Source organism: Anomaloglossus baeobatrachus, chromosome 1 (genome assembly GCF_048569485.1).
Source record: "Anomaloglossus baeobatrachus isolate aAnoBae1 chromosome 1, aAnoBae1.hap1, whole genome shotgun sequence".
NCBI lineage: Eukaryota > Metazoa > Chordata > Amphibia > Anura > Aromobatidae > Anomaloglossus > Anomaloglossus baeobatrachus.
Window position 1 is genome coordinate 781,419,450 of NC_134353.1, and position 16,857 is coordinate 781,436,306.

At 40.2% G+C, this 16,857-nt stretch overlaps 1 protein-coding gene across 2 annotated transcripts in view; it reads right to left on the reverse strand.

Annotated features, from left to right (window-relative positions):
* Positions 1–446: 446 nt before the first annotated feature.
* PRDM6 (PR/SET domain 6) overlaps positions 447–16,857 on the reverse strand; it is a 214,329-nt gene continuing 197,918 nt past the window's right edge. For both annotated transcript variants that reach the window (XM_075341874.1, XM_075341873.1), the window contains exons 7-8: positions 9,455–9,631; positions 447–1,301 (exon numbers count right to left, since the gene is read on the reverse strand). In XM_075341874.1, coding sequence (XP_075197989.1) covers positions 1,187–1,301; positions 9,455–9,631 — 292 coding nt within the window. In that variant the 3' untranslated portion in view covers positions 447–1,186. The remainder of the gene's footprint in view (positions 1,302–9,454; positions 9,632–16,857) is intronic.

A 16,857-nucleotide genomic window follows, 5' to 3' on the forward strand; every position in this document is an offset into this window, starting at 1 on the left:
ATGACTATTTACACGTTCCTAGCCCTGTTTCTCACCCTCTACCTGTGTGCACTTAATTTATGTTTAGTTTTAGTTAATGTTTTAAATTTTTTTCATTTGTTTTACTTTTCATTTATGTTTATTGTTATTTTTGTGTTACGCTTGGTTTATAGCTTAGGGTGCAGTTAAGGACACTCAGGGTCATCTGTTGACGAGTGGGGGCGCCATTTTGTGATCTTGGGGTGCTATCCTCCTCTGTCATGCAGGGACAAATCATGGTTAGGTCTAGGGCAAGTACTAGCCTGTTTGGGACCTGTGGATTTCTGGTTTTACATGTGCACTGGTTTGTCCTCCCTGTGAGAGTGTTAGGGTTCAAACATTATTTCTGTAATAACCATTTTTTTTTTTACTAAAATGTTAAGAACCTCCACACAGAAATTCTATACATATATATTTTATTTGGAATATTGCAACATGTTTACTTCCCCAAATTTTCCCACTTACCATAAACAATGTCTATGAAATCTTTAACATGAAAAGTGCACAAAGTATGATTTGTAAGTAGAGTCAATAGATGATGGATGAGTGAAATGTCCTCTTTGGTCAGTAATCAGTTCGAAATGACTCAAAAATGGCTCCTATCACAATGTCCCATCACAATGGCTGGACGAATACTTGAAATCATCAACATCATCTCTTTACCAGGAGAGAAAAGAAGCAAGAAAGAATTTCCTTCAGGTCTTCTAAATTCCATTGTCTTTAGGATATCCTTGCCAACATGGCCCATCTCTCCAGAGGAATGGTATCATGCTACAAAAAGGTGCTTTTCTAAACATGTCCATGTGCATTCATAGACAGAGATGTGGGCATTGACAGAAGAACTTGACTTTTGCTTTGGTATTAAATAACATTATTTTGTACAAAATGCATTTAGAAATAAAGCTATATATAGATGGTGGGACTGAAAAGGTTAAGTCCCCGTGTCCTTTGAAATATAATTCACCCCCACTCATAAATAAATAATGTCTTTCTTGGTCTCTCTTCCATGCCAAGATCAATATCTCTTAACATCTTACTTATTTTATTACTGCTTTTGGTTTTCTGGGCCTGATTGAAAGTTGTTCAGAGGAAATCTTTGGTTTTGCTTAAGTGTCCGTGACATTTAATCATGACTTTCCTTGCAGTTTAATTCCAACCAGTCAATCAGTTAATCCACTTCGATTGATTCTGTGCTCTCTGTTATCGGCTTGCACTCGTTGGGCATCCTCTGATGTCGACTCAGCTGTGTGGCTTGTGTGAAGCTCCTCTCGCACCTCTCGCACCTAGTGGAGGCAAACATAAAAATTAAGACCATGGATGCTTTGGTGTTGTGTCAGACGTTTTCTCAGTGTACTTAATAGGAACAGACACACAAAAGTGGCCTCTGGTTTCATCATCCAAAAAGGTTTAATTGGCGGCTACTAGCAGTGCCTTAGTGACTATAAGAGGGCATGGTCCGTCTGATTCAGATCACAGAAATCTGTCAATAGGATGGGGGGAGGTGATTTCTCTAGAGAGGCCTGTCTTGTCCCTGCACTGATCACTGTCACATCAAATAGGTAAAGAACAAAAAGAGATTTTTAGGAGAGAGCCATCAAAGTGGAATCATGTCTGTGGTTTTCTGCTCTGCAAACTCCGAAAAGAAATTAATGACAAATAGAATTTCATCTGCTGCTAATTTCATATGTGGGATTCAATGTTTTAGGTTTACTATGAGCATGGAAGTGAGACATAAACTACAAAAAAATAGAATTATATATACTATGATGTATAATATAAAAGAAGAGAAAATACAAACTGACTTCGGGGGTGATACTTTTTACTAGCTAAATGAAAAGGAGATGACAAATCTAATATATAAAGCTGAGTGTGTGTGTGTGTGTGTGTGTGCAATAAAGGAATACGCACCATTATATTTACAATCAAACATTTTTACACAGCCACCTCATTTGACTCAGGGAACGTCATAGACTATGTTTTGAGGGGAAAACGTAACCCCACACTTTACAGTTATTCACCAAAAAACCTGCTTACATTAGAGTCAATGGAGCTGGGAAATACAGGTCATTAATAGGAGCTCTGATTGGTTGCTATAGGCAAAGAAGGACATTCTTACTATAAGAAGCTTATGTGTAAGGTAATAAGATTTCAGTGGAGAGACGGCTAGAGAGATACAGAGAGAGTCAGAGAGACAGAGACAATAGAGAAAAAGCAAATAGACAGAGACAGAGAGGCAGACAGACGGACTGAGAGAGACAGAAACAGAGAGAGAGAGAGACTGAGAGAGACAGAGAGACAGACAGAGAGAGCAGCAGACAGGGAGAGAGACAGTCAGAGAGAGACAGAAAAAGAAACAGACAGAGACAGACAGAGAGAGACAGAGAGAGAAACAGATAGAGAGAGACAGAGAGAGAAACAGACAGAGAGACAGGCAGACAGGGAGAGCAACAGAGAGAGAGACAGTGAGAAACAGAGAGAGACAGAGAGAGACACACACACAGAGAGACAGAGAGAGAGGCAGGCAGGGAGAGCAACAGAGAGAGAGACAGCGAGAGACAGAGAGAGAAACAGAGAGAGCGAGAGACTGAGAGAGACAGAGAGACAGACATAGAGAGAAGCAGTCAGGGAGAGAGACAGAAAGAGAGAGACAGACAAAGAAACAGACAGAGAGAGACAGACAGAGGCAGAAAGAAACAGAGAGACAGACAGAGAGACAGGCAGACAGGGAGAGCAACAGAGAGAGAGACAGAGAGATACAGAGAGAGAAACAGAGAGAGAGACAGAGAGAGAAACAGACAGAGAGACAGGCAGACAGGGAGAGCAACAGAGAGAGAGACAGAGAGATACAGAGAGAGAAACAGATAGAGAGAGAGACAGAGAGAGAAACAGACAGAGAGACAGGCAGACAGGGAGAGCAACAGAGAGAGAGACAGAGAGATACAGAGAGAGAAACAGATAGAGAGAGAGACAGAGAGAGAAACAGACAGAGAGACAGGCAGACAGGGAGAGCAACAGAGAGAGAGACAGAGAGATACAGAGAGAGAAACAGATAGAGAGAGAGACAGAGAGAGAAACAGACAGAGAGACAGGCAGACAGGGAGAGCAACAGAGAGAGAGACAGAGAGATACAGAGAGAGAAACAGAGAGAGAGACAGAGAGAGAAACAGACAGAGAGACAGGCAGACAGGGAGAGCAACAGAGAGAGAGACAGAGAGATACAGAGAGAGAAACAGAGAGAGAGACAGAGAGAGAAACAGACAGAGAGACAGGCAGACAGGGAGAGCAACAGAGAGAGAGACAGAGAGATACAGAGAGAGAAACAGATAGAGAGAGAGACAGAGAGAGAAACAGACAGAGAGACAGGCAGACAGGGAGAGCAACAGAGAGAGAGACAGAGAGATACAGAGAGAGAAACAGAGAGAGAGAGAGAAACAGACAGAGAGACAGGCAGACAGGGAGACAGGCAGACAGGGAGAGCAACAGAGAGACAGTGAGAAACAGAGAGAGACAGAGAGAGACAGAGAGGGAGAGATGGAAAGTGAGAGAGTGGGAGAGAGACAGAGACACACTTAGTTACTACAGCTAGTAGTATATACAAAAAAATATAAAGAGACACATTTTTGGAATTTACAAAATTATATTTGCTGATTAATATACTATATATATATATATATATATATATATATATATATACACTGTATATATATATTGAATATAATAATTTACTTTAAAACGTATTATAGATATTACAGATATTTAAAAAAAAAAATGTTTCTCACAACTGCAATAAACATGGCAACTTTCTTTTTTTCTGGAATTAGTGCCACACCTGTTCACTGGTTGCGTCTGGTATTACAGTCTAGCTTTGTTGCAGCGTGTTGACTTCATCACTAGGTCGCCACTATCTATCGGCCTGCCACTCAGTGCACGTTTCATTATAAAGGATGGAAAACATATTTGAAAGAAGAATTCTACTCTTACTAGTTTCATAAGTGACACCGAATGTTTCACTTAAACTTACATTTCAGTCATGGGACATTTCTTTAAAAGAAATCTTGTGAGTGTTTCAATACATTGGTAGAAGCTTTTCATCACTTAACAACTCGGCGGGTAGGTTTTTTTTATAACGAATATTATATTGTTCTCAGGAAATTTAAGTACGGTACATAGTGTGTTCTAAAAGTATGTTCTCAAATTTCCAATGAAGAAAGCTAATCCTTACAGGTCAGTACAACCTGGCCCATACATGTCAGTGACAGGACATTGGCAGAACAATGGCTGTTTATAGGAATATGTTACTCTGGTTTGTTAACTATATAGGACTTATAATCATGATTTTTCCTTAGCCTTAGATAAAATAAGGATGAAATTCACCAGATGATACCCAGCATAAACTTAAAAGTCACTGACTTTGTGTCTTAACCTGTTTTCACTCGATAACCACTTTATAGGTGAATGTGCCGATGGGTCCGATCGCTAGGACAGAAAGGGGAATTTTTATCTCCAATGGGCACTTTTATCCCTTTTACAAAATGGAGCAGCAGTTCCATCCTTGGGCAACCCACCTGTCCTCGATTTTGTAACCGGTGTAAAAGTGCCCCTTCTGGGATAAAAATCACCTGTTCTGTCCCATGGACTTCCACCAATCAGCAAGTTCATTTTCTATAGGGCTAACAGAAAAAGAGAAGCAAAGCGGTTTTAAAGTGAATCTGTCAGCTGGTTTTTGCTATGTAAGCTGAAGCCAGCATGCTGCAAGCGTTGACATTCAGAATTCATAGATCCCTTTTTTGTCATAGTTAGATCTGTTGTTTAATTGCTATGTTTGTTTAAGCAGAAGACCCTTATCAATGCTTGGACTACAAAGTCATGTGGATGGCAGCCCAGCACGCCCCCTCCTCTGATTGACACCTCACTGTCAATGTACAATCTCTATTAAGATCTTGGTGTGGGCAGGGAAGCTTACTCAGCTCTGCTACATGTCTCAATCTAAAAATTCTGATTGTGTCAGAACGGCTGCACCCAGTAATCTAAATGATACATTGTTGGATTCAGAATATCTCTGCGTACATCATGCTGCTCTCAGATGAGTTAAAAAAACCTGCTAACAGATTCCCATTAAGACCGAAAGGTCATCTGACCAGCCATTCCACTTCGTGAGACTAAAAATGATCTGTTCTGCTGATCAGTCCAGGTCCCAGCGGTCGGACCCCACTCTTTCAAAAGTCATCATCCATCCCATGGATAGCTGCTAACTTGATTTCACAAGACAACCCTTTTAAGTTGAAATGCTTTGGTGAAGTAGGTCTGACTGGAGGCAGCCATTTTACTACAAAAAATAAAATTCTGCTTGTAAAAAATGGGAGTCACTGAGGTAGGACGTGCCTTATGCCTCACTAATACAATATTTCTAGTGAACTAACACACTGAGCATGGTCTAAGCCCACACATGTCTGTGATTACGAGCCCGTATGATGGATCCATTTTTAATCTGTTTACTTTCATCACTTTGTCTATGCCTGCAATTCCGCACTAATATATTGTACTTAGGATGCATGAAAACGTTCCTTACACTTCTGGCCATATATTCACCTGAGCTGCCGAAGTCGTTGGCCATATCCTAATAAATAGGTTGTATTTCCTTGATTGTCTTTCTGGGAATATTCTTAGCCGCCTGTTCCACTGGTAAAAAAACTGCAGTGTGATTTTGACAAATGTAAAATGTCAGCTTTAATGTATCAGACCTATCAGCTCAATGAAAATAACTCAGAAGTATTGATTGGTTAATGATTTTTGGTGTATTCATTAATGTCTATGGGCAGATGATTCTCTCCAAGCGCCTGGAGTGCTGATGACACATTAGTGTATTGCTGATTGTTTATTAGAAAACTGATTAGTTAGTGGATTGGAGTGCCAAAATATACTACCTTTTACTGCATGACAAACTTGGAACAGAGGCATTTACTACTTCCCAAGTACTTAAAGACCATTTCACTGCTCTGCATTACCCTCCCTTTAATCTTGAGGTTGTTCCAATATAAGAGTTTCATATTAAAGTAAGTAAATAATGAAAGACCCTAACCCCCTCTTGTCCCATGACATAGCAGGAAGGTTGTTAATATGAACTGCCATGACTATATACAGGCTCAGGAGCACTTTTACAGCTGACAAGGGGAAAAACGTTACAGCTCTTTTAATGCAATGATGAAAAACAAAAATGAGCTAGGTGTACAAGTTCTCCTTGAATTTGGCAATGCTCCATTGAGGATGCCTAAAGAAATTAGCTTTCTGTAGAATGCTAGAAACTAGTCTGCAACTACCACTTAGAGAAGGCTTGTACCCTATAAGTCAAGGCTCGATTTGTTGACAAGCAATGTGATGTGACCAAGGATAAATGTCGAGCCAGCAATTCATCTCCTGACAGCCTGCTTTGGGGTGCTTATCCTTGATCAAAGGAAAGCAGAGTCTGGCTGGCAGAGTGGGGGAGTACTGCTTCTCCTTAAAGGGAATCTGTCAGCAGGTTTTTGCTATCTAATCTGAAGACCACATGCAGTAAGGGTTAACACAGAGATTTCAGCCATGTGTCTCTTATTACAAAGTGTGTTTTTGTTTGCCTGCAATGTTAGTTTAAGCTTCAGTATTTTTATCATTAGTCGGACTAAGGTGCACATGAGTTCAAGTCCAACTCAGCTCACCTCTGTGATTAGCAGCTTCTGACTACAGAAATGTGCACGAAATCCAAGTGTGGACGAGGGCAGCTTTTTAAGCTCCGCTGTTTGCTAAAATTAAAATCTTTGATTGTGTTAAAATGGCTTCACCCAGTAATCTAAGTGACACATCTTTGATTCTGGGTCTCTTTGCCTCAGATGAGGTAGGATAAAGAACCTGCTGATGGATTACCTTTAATCTGTAGTCATACCTGCTCACTATGGAGTCTTTTTGGCAATGCTCCATGGGAAAAAGTATTCAAATTAATTCTCTCCTAGAATGAAATAAACTACCTCAGAAGTACCATGGTGATAGTGGTGAGATAGTGGGTTTAAAAAGGGGGTGTATAAGAAATAAGGTGTCTGTTCTCCATTGGTGTGACTGCTGGCTCTTGAGACATTATGGCTATGCCTCATTTTGTAATACAGAATCTATAGTCTGTTATAGGCCCCTATTGCAATATATATATATATATATGTTCCATTGGAACGTACTAAAAATGTTTTTCTTACAAATTCCATATTAATCCTCAATAGATTCTGATATATATATATATATATATATATATATATATATATATATATCAGAATCTATTGAGGATTAATATGGAATTTGTAAGAAAAACATTTTTAGTACGTTCCAATGGATAGCCCATTTCTTGTTTTGGAGAATACAGTAGGGACCACTGTATTTTGTGCTGCTCTAAAAAGTCCCGTGATCTCAGTCATAAAAGGCAAATATAAGTCAAGCTTAAAGGGGTATTTCCCCCACTTTATTTATTACCCTTAAGTGGATAAGAAACCACTGAATTGTTTGTTAAATATATTTGCTGGGAGTCCTACAGCGTGGACTCTCAAATTCATAGCAAGGATCAATTCAAAGTCTTAGGGACTGATACTAACAATGATAGCCAGGTGCAGTATATTCATAGAGTGGCAGTGCTCGTGTGACCACATGCATAACATCTAGTGAATATTTTGTGGTGGCACCCCAATATAGTTTAGAAGCCAGCTATGTATGAGAATAGCATTATATTATAACTGCTGAAAAAGTCAACATTTATGCTATATGTGAAAATGACCCAATGGGAAATGCATTGGTGGCTCCGCAATAAGTAGTATGTGTCCTGGCAATGGGAATCAAAAATGATAATAATCTGAGGTTAACAAGCAATAAAGCTACATATTTGCTCACAAACATTTTTATTTGAGATGCAATAACATTTGTTGATAAATCATATATATTAATACATATTTTACACTACACCTAAGATGAGCGAAAGGCGTCAACAGGGTTACAGATACACAAGGCCTGAGTATTTAAATAAATCCATTTTCCGTTTTGACCTCAGAACCTCTTCAATTAATTACTAAAATCTATTTACACAGCAGTCAGGGGAAATCAATTATATATCTGACAGGATTTCAGCATCTCTTTTTCCATTTCTTCAAACAGCAAAGCCCTAATGGGGGCTATTTATCACAACCCACAACCTGTAACTACAAGGAGAGGAAACATCATAAAACACAGCAACTCTGAGGCATCTTTATTTTGTACTTGGCCATCTGGAAATGCCTGATACTTTCCTTGAGGTTGGACATTTTTGAAAACTACTGTACTTTCTGTATCATTTCCTGCAAGGATTCTTCAATTATATCAATTTTCGTACACATGACAGTCCTATAAAGGGACAGTGCTGTGTGTTGGCCAGTACCTACATTAGTGCCTTTTTATATAAGTGAATAATGTTGAGAAATCATATTAAATATGAACTTGGATCTAGTTCATACATTTCTACACATCTACCAATGTATCTTTCCATTTATCTGTCTTTGAGCTATGACAATATTGTATCTTCATCACTGCTTGGCTCTAATTGACCAATTGATAACAATCAAAACCATATTGACTTTTTTACTTTTCCAAATCTCATATTTACAAGATCCAAAATGCTAAAATGTAAAAAAAAAATCAGAAGAAACTATAAAAACCAACATCAGAAAAGTGAAAACAGTTTTTTCAATATATAACTTTTATTCATTGGGAAGTCAATGGCATAAGGATGCGCTACGGATTTGGAGAACATGCTGTCTAATCTCCACCGCTTTTAGTGTGGTCATAGAGAACTTATGAGGATCCAAATCACCATGTACCTTACAAAATTTACATCTTACCTTACTTGAGGAGTGGTAGTTATGTCTGAATGTGGGAAGACAACTTATCTGATTTTATGAAACCATAGAAGGTTTCTATTATAGTACTTTATCTGACACAACAGAAAATGTCATCAGGCTCTAGCAGTAGAGGAGCCTTAAGACCACCATATACATTAGACTAAAATTGACCGAACCCACTGATATCGGTTGGATTGGCTATGACACATGATGTCAGTGGAAAGAAGCATCGTGACATTGTAATTCTAACAACCGATCATTTTCTTCTCCCTGGAAATAAGCCATACGAGAGGAGTTTGGCAGCGGCTCTTTCATGGAGAAGACAGGATCGCTCGGCCAAAACTAGCCTTCCTGTGTATGAGGTAGTTGGGAGAGAGTTCTCAGCAGACAGCTATCGAACACTTATGGGGCATTTATGCTTAGGAATGATCTTTACACTTAAGAAATCATATTCTAGTTAAGGTTAAGAAGATATTAATACAATTGTTTTCATGACATGATGTACACAGTAGAACCTTTTTTGAATTGGTCATTCTTTTTTATTACTAACTACTCACTTAAATGGTTTTTCCCCTGTGTGTGTCCGGATGTGGTTGTTTAATGTGGTTGCTCCAGCAAAAGCCCTGCCACAATAGCCACACTTAAAGGGTCGGTCGCTTGAGTGGGTGACAACATGGTTCCTTAATTCTGATGGCTGGGAGAAGGACTGGGAACAGTGTCCACACTGGTAAGGCCTAAATAAAATAAAATGGGAAAAAAAAATCGGATTTTTCCAGGTAGACTTAAAATACTAACATATCAATGAAACTTTAGGTCAAAAATAAAATTTACATTATGCACCCATCTTAACTATATGGAAAAGTGTATTATAAAAATTAGAAACCCAGAAAAAATGAGCACGATACAGCTTTGAGTCTAACACATTATTAATAAAAATATGAATTATACAATACACATTAGATGGGAAACATAAAACCACAAGTGCAAATAGCCCAAGCCTAAAATGAGACTAAAAAAAAGATAACACATTTTATGTGGTTCAATAAACCTATTGTATGTAACATAATAAGGTTAAAAAACATCTCTATTGTATTGTGTTCAATCCATTATCCTGTATCACCGAAACAAATATCCCTTATATCAGGGTAGATCACTGAGGAAGGATATATAAACCTTAAATTTTATTGAATAGCTAAAAAAGAGCCAAGCTAAAAAGTGTACTCAGTAATTCACCAGTTATGGGGGAGTGATAGAAATAAAATGGTCACCAAAAGTAGATGCGTTTTGATTGGTGGCTGAGACTCGCAGACAACCGGCGCTTTATACATCTGCAGGGGGAGTTTCTGGTGTCTAGATCCAATTGGTTAGACATGGACCAATCAGGGACACTGCCTTCCCTAATGTCACAGGAAGAGTGGTTGGGATTGACCCTTTAAGTGATCGCGGCCGTTGCGGCACCTTCTATTAAATGAATGCATGCAGGGCGTACTTTCAGCATCTTGCTATGTAAAGAAAGATAAAAAGAAATGTAGGTAGTAATCATGATATAGGTTAGGAAAATGAGAGAGGCATATAGATAATAATGAATAGAGCACGGTCTCTTTCCTATATTGAGCACATTGAGAGACAGATATGTATGAATTGGGCATGCTCTCTTTCCAGCACTGAGCACAATGGTATGTTAATGAATTTTGCCTGAAGACAATCCGGAGGCATTTTTCAGCGTGGGACAATATATGTTGTATTTCTATAAATGGGCATAGTGCAATAGAATGAAGTGTGGCATCTGTAATACAGTGCAGTACAGTGCAATTTAAAAAAAAGGGGCTTTCTCTGCTGAATTTAAAGAGGTTGTCCACTACTTTTACATTGATGACCGATCCTTAAGGGTGCTTTACATGCTGCGACATCGCTAGCTGATGCTAGTGATGCCGAGCGCGATAGCACCCGCCCCCATCGTACGGCCGATATGCGGTGATCGCTGCCGTAGCGAACACTATCGCTACGGCAGCATCACACGCACATACCTGCTCTGTGACGTCGCTGTGACCGGCGATCCGCCTCCTTTCTAAGGGGGCGGTTCATTCAGCGTCACAGCGACGTCACAGCGTCAGCAGTGAACCGCCACCCAATAGAAAAGGAGGGGAGGAGATGAGCGGCCGGAACATGCCGCCCACCTCCTTCCTTCCTCCTTTTCCAGTGGAGGCAGGTAAGGAGATGTTTGTCGTTCCAGCGGCGTCACACACAGCGATGGAACGACAAACAACATCGTACCTGTCGCTGCAGCGATATTAAAGAAATGAGCGATGTGACAACGAGCAACGATTTTTGACGTTTTTGTGCTCGCTGATCGTCGCTCATTTGCGTTACACGCTGCGATGTCGGTAACGGCGCCGGATGTGCGTCACTAACGACGTGACCCCAACGATTTATCGTTACCGATGTTGCAGCGTGTAAAGCCCACTTTAGAATAGGTCATCAATGTCTTATCGACCTGGATTTGACACGCTACACCCCCACCAATCAACTGATCTCTGTGACGGTGGTGGCAGCAGTCAGTAAGAAATGCTCAATTCTAGAGCATCCCCGTCTTTTCATAGTAGGGGTGGCCTGGTACTGCACATTTGTCTCCTATTGATTTGAATGGGAAGCAGATGTGAAGTACCCATCCGAGGCCATTATCAGTTGATGGGGAGCTCTGGAGCTGAGCTTTTGCAGCCGCCTGCTGCCATCAGCATTGAGAACAGTTGATTGGCGGTGGGGCCAGGTGTCGGACACCGGCCAATCAGACATTAATGACCTATCATAAGGATAGGCCATCAATGTTATAAATGTGGACAACCTTTTTAAAGAGAATCTATCACCAGGCTTTTGTATGATGCAGCATGATGTAGGCAAAGAAATCCTGAATCCAACGATGTATCACTGGGTGCAGCCGTTCTAATAAAATCAAATATTTTAGTTTTAGCAAAGTAGCAGAGTTTAACAAACTGCCTCTGCCCACCCCAACTTCTGTATGCACATTCCTATTGACAGAAGCAGTTAATCACAGAGGGGGCAGAGTCGGACTTGAGCTCACAAGCTCCTCAGTCCACTAATGATAAAGCTACCATTGCAGCTTAAACTAACATTGCAGGTAAACAAAAACACACTTTGTTATAAGAGACACATAGCTGAAATCTGTATGTTAACCCTTACAGAATGCTGTCTTCAGACTACATAGCCTAAACCTGCTGACAGATTCTCTTTAAGTGATCACACTCTATTGTACAAAATTTTGAAGTGATGTTTTATTTTATTGGTACAATGCAATATGTCAAGGGTGCCTTTTCCAACAATAAGCACATTTTTTGCTGGATTATTATTATTATTACATTCTAATGCCACTAGTGTAACTTACCATTGACACATATAATCTTGCACTTGATATATTGCAATGTTGAGTGATGCCTCATAAGTTATAGAAGGTATTGGTGATCATGTTGTCTTCTATGTGCTCATATGGAAGAGCATGTGCAAATGTATTCCAGTGTATACATACATAATATTATTTCAGATGATTAAAGTCTAATTAGCAGCAGACGTTTTGAGTACAGTATGCCGCACCGTCATGACTTAGGAAAAGTGACTTCTTTTCTTAATACGTCCTCTTGTTCTCTGAATCTTTAAGACATTAGTATTACTACTCCATCTCTATTAAAATAACGGCTGTGGATACTAATAACTAGATGAAATAGAGTAATATCCCGTTTGTTTTTTGTGTACAATGAAAGTTTCTCTAGAAAAGACTCCTGAAGAATCATCCGCTTTAGGGGACGAAGAAAGTGTGAGACTATACATGAGACGTCAATTTATACAAGAGAATTTCCTTGCTTCCTCTCTATTTATATAATTTAACCATAATGGGTGAATTACTGAGTGCACGTTTGTAGGTTGGCTAGTTTTTAGCTATTTAATAAAAGTTAAGTTTTATATCCTTCTTCAGTGAGCAATCCATTATCCTGCAATGTTGATCCAGAAGAAGACAAACCACCCACATGAGACACCTGTAGAAACAGTTTGGGGAGAAATAAAATACTTTCTGACCCAAAGTATGGTATTCAAAACAAATCACTTGACCAACCTGTTCGCTGTAAGAATAGAAAACTTCTTATTTTCAAGAAAACAACTTACTTTGAGGCCCCTCTTATTTCATTTCAATTAAAACTCATAGCAGAGAGTTCCATCGTCTCACTGCTCTAACAGTAAAGAATCCACTTTTATGAATAAGTTGAAATGATAATTGTTTACTGTAATATCATTTGCAGTCACATATTTTGTTAAAAAAAATGTACATTTAATAAACCTACAAGTCACCAGATGATATTTATTTTACCATCAATGCTTATACCCATTCAAGGTGCTATTAACATTTATGCCCTCTACTTATTTATGGCTATTCAGAATCAAGCAGTCTACCAATAAAATTCTTCAATGGTTTTGTTCCACAATCTTGTTTTGACCCTCTTTACTAATGAGCTTTATAAACATTCATAATTACTCTCAAGCGATGTCTAAATATACCATATTTTTCGTTTTATAAGACGCACCCCAAATTGAGAGGAGGAAAATATGAAAAAATAAGTTTTAATGTTAAAATGAGAGTCCATCTTATAATCCTACTGTGTCTTATAATATCTCACCAGGAGGTAGTGGCAGAGGAGGAGTGGCTCAGAAGAGTAAGTGGATGGAAGGTTTGGGATACTGCGGGCTGAGGGGTGTTGCACCGGCAGGCATCATTGATCTGCCGGCGGACTGCGGGTTCCATTGAATTGCCCACAGTTAACGAAATTGACTTCAAGAAAATGGCTGCGGAGGCAGTGCATGCACAGATAGAACTCCGTGGCCATTTTCTTGAAGTTCATTGCATCAATCTGCGTACGTGCCGCCTCCTCGTCCATTTCCTTGAAGTCATCGCGAAAACCACGGGCGATTCAATCGAGCCTGCAGCCCACTGTGAGATTAATGGTGCCCGCCGCATCACCGGCCCTCCGTCCTGTAACCATCCTGAGCCGCTCCACTGCAGTGACACCCCCTCTTCTAAGCCCTCAGTATCGCCGAACCTGACTCCTCGGACCCTGCTCCACCACCGCCGCATTGGTAAGCTATATCCAGATTACAAGACGCACCCCCATTTAAAGTGCGTCTTCTAATTTGGAAAATACGGTAAGTTTTCTCCTCCACTACAATCTCCTCACAGGCCATAATATGATGATGAAAGTGAACCAAGTGACTCTGACACTCACCGCAGGTCATGTCACAGCAACCACTGTGTCTCTGCAGTACTCTGCTTAGCTGAGATATAAGCGTCATTTGCTCTTTCGGGTGTTACCTATGGCACTATATTCTAGTTGGGTTTTTTTTGTTTTCTGGCTACCATTCCCAGTTACTTCTCTTTTCTCACTTGTCCTTTGGATCCAGTTCTGGTAAAACTTCTGCGTGATAGACTGAATATTGAGACTCCCACCAATCAGTAGACTGAGACACTTGTTTGAATGGAACAGGGGCCATTTAATCTCCATATTCCTGCCAGATATAACCTAGCACTCTACTCTGCTATCTCTGTCAGTCCTATAGACTATAATTACTACTCTATTCACATGTAGGACACCAGGTTTGCTGATAGGAGCAGGTCTCTGCAGTCAGACCCCCAATAAACTAGAAGTTATAACCTATCACGTGAAAAGGTAGTAACGTGTTAGAAGTTGAATAACCTTTTCATTCTGCTGTTCTTGTATACCATTGGAGAGCTGAGGCTGTTGGTTCATAAATGAAGATTACACCGTCCTGCAGGGGTTCAGGTCCCCATACACATTACACTAAAATCACCAAAACCTGACAATATTGCTGGGTTCAGCTAAAAGTCTAATGTGTGTGGGGACCTCCCGACCCTCCCCGGACAGATGATAAAAATCCAACATGTTCAATTTCAGACTGCTCAATATTTAGTTCTCAACAAGATAGTCCACCGCCAGAGGAGACTGGCAGCAGCTCTTTCATACAGAAAACAAGAGCCAATAGAATAGTTGCTAGCCAAATCATTGTTCGACCAACAGTTAACTATTGTATATGGTGGGCTTTATACAAAGTCCATGGGTTCTACTCTAGATCTTATTCTAACCTTTTCAAACTATAATTGCTGCTATGGTGATAACTTGCTGATTGGTGTCCCACTACTGAGACCCGCACCGATTGGCAGATTAGAAAATTTGTATCCCCAATGGGAAACTTTTATCCATGTTGGATTTTTTCGGGTGTGTGTGTTTATTTACTGTCACTTACAGATTAATCATGGAAGGTATCTCGGGGAGACGCCTGACATGATTAATCTAGGACTTATTGGCAGCTATGGGCTGCCAATAACTCCTTATTACCCCAATTTGCCAATGCACCAGGGCAAATCGGGAAGAGCCGGGTACAGTCCCAGAACTGTCGCATCTAATGTATGCGGCAACTCTGGGCCGCTGCTGACTGATATTGTTAGGCTGGGGGGCTCCCCATAACGTGGAGCTCCCCATCCTTAGAATACCAGCCTTCAGCCGTATGGCTTTATCTGGCTGGTTTTAAAATTGGGGGGGGACCGTACCCCGTTTTTTTAAATTATTTAATTATTTATTTCACTGCACCGTATAGACACGCCCACCGGCTGCTGTGATTGGGTGCAGTGAGACACCTGTCACTCAGCGTGGGGACGTGTCTCATTGCAACCAATCATAGGCACTGGTGGGCGGGGAAAGCAGGGAATATGAGATTGTTTAATGAGCGGCCGGCTTTTTCAAAATAGTAAAAGCCGCTGGAGCAGTGAGAAAGCCGTGCAGCTCTGCTACATGGCTGTCTGTGTCTGCTGTTAGCGGCCATGTAGCAGAGCTGAATGGCAGATGACATAGTAAAAATGCATCCCTACAAATTACACATGCTTGGCAAGTCAATAAATAAAAAAAAAGGGTGCCCAATGCATACGTCACAGAACACATGATCTAAAGCATGGGTCCCCAATTCCAGTCCTCAAGGGCCGCCAACAGTGCATGTTTTCAGGATTTCCTTAGTATTGCACATGTGATAATTTAATCACCTGCACAGTTGATGATTCCAACACTCATGCAATGCTAAGGAGATCCTGAAAACATGCACTGTTGGCGGCCCTCGAGGACTGGAGTTGGGGAACCCTGATCTAAAGGATTGCACACAAAATTGATCAATTTAACATAGACTACTAACGCACGTGTGACAGCAAATGAACGACCTACGTGCAATCTCATAAGATCCCCTATGCAACCTGGGCGTGTCACATCGCATACGAGATTGCACACCTAATTGTAAGGTGTAAAGCTGGCTTTAGGCATCTCCAATAACAATAGGAATTATAACATAGTATAAAAATATAAAACGCAAATTGCAATAAACTAATCGCAACTGTCTGGCCTTTGATACACAAAACCTACAGCAGTGAGACAGAATCACATCCGATCAGTGTCACCAGTGATCAAGGTTTAGATTCGTCTTTCAAGACGTTTACAAGTGCTTTGATAATGGGTCTCCATGGTTGACCCTTTTAGCTGTTTATTTGTTAGCCATTTTGTATTATTAACTTAGCAGTTGAACTAAGTGAACGCTCTATACTTTATCCCTTTATTTAATAACTCAATGTTGGAGATACCCTGGGCCTTTTGGAAATTTAGTTTCTGATGATTGGGTCACCTGGCTGATTAAAACCTTTTAGCTAATGGCCAAAACGGAGTCGATTCTCATTTAAGAGCCTATAATGTGTATCTTCTGGTCTTAAGTCTAGTAAGGTAATGGTCTCATTTTAATAAATAGAACATGATGCTAATATTGAGCAGATTCCCGGCTTATGGCCCCTATTAATAAAGGGATGTAAATGCCCACAAAAGAAAATAACTTAGCTACAAACAGAGATAAA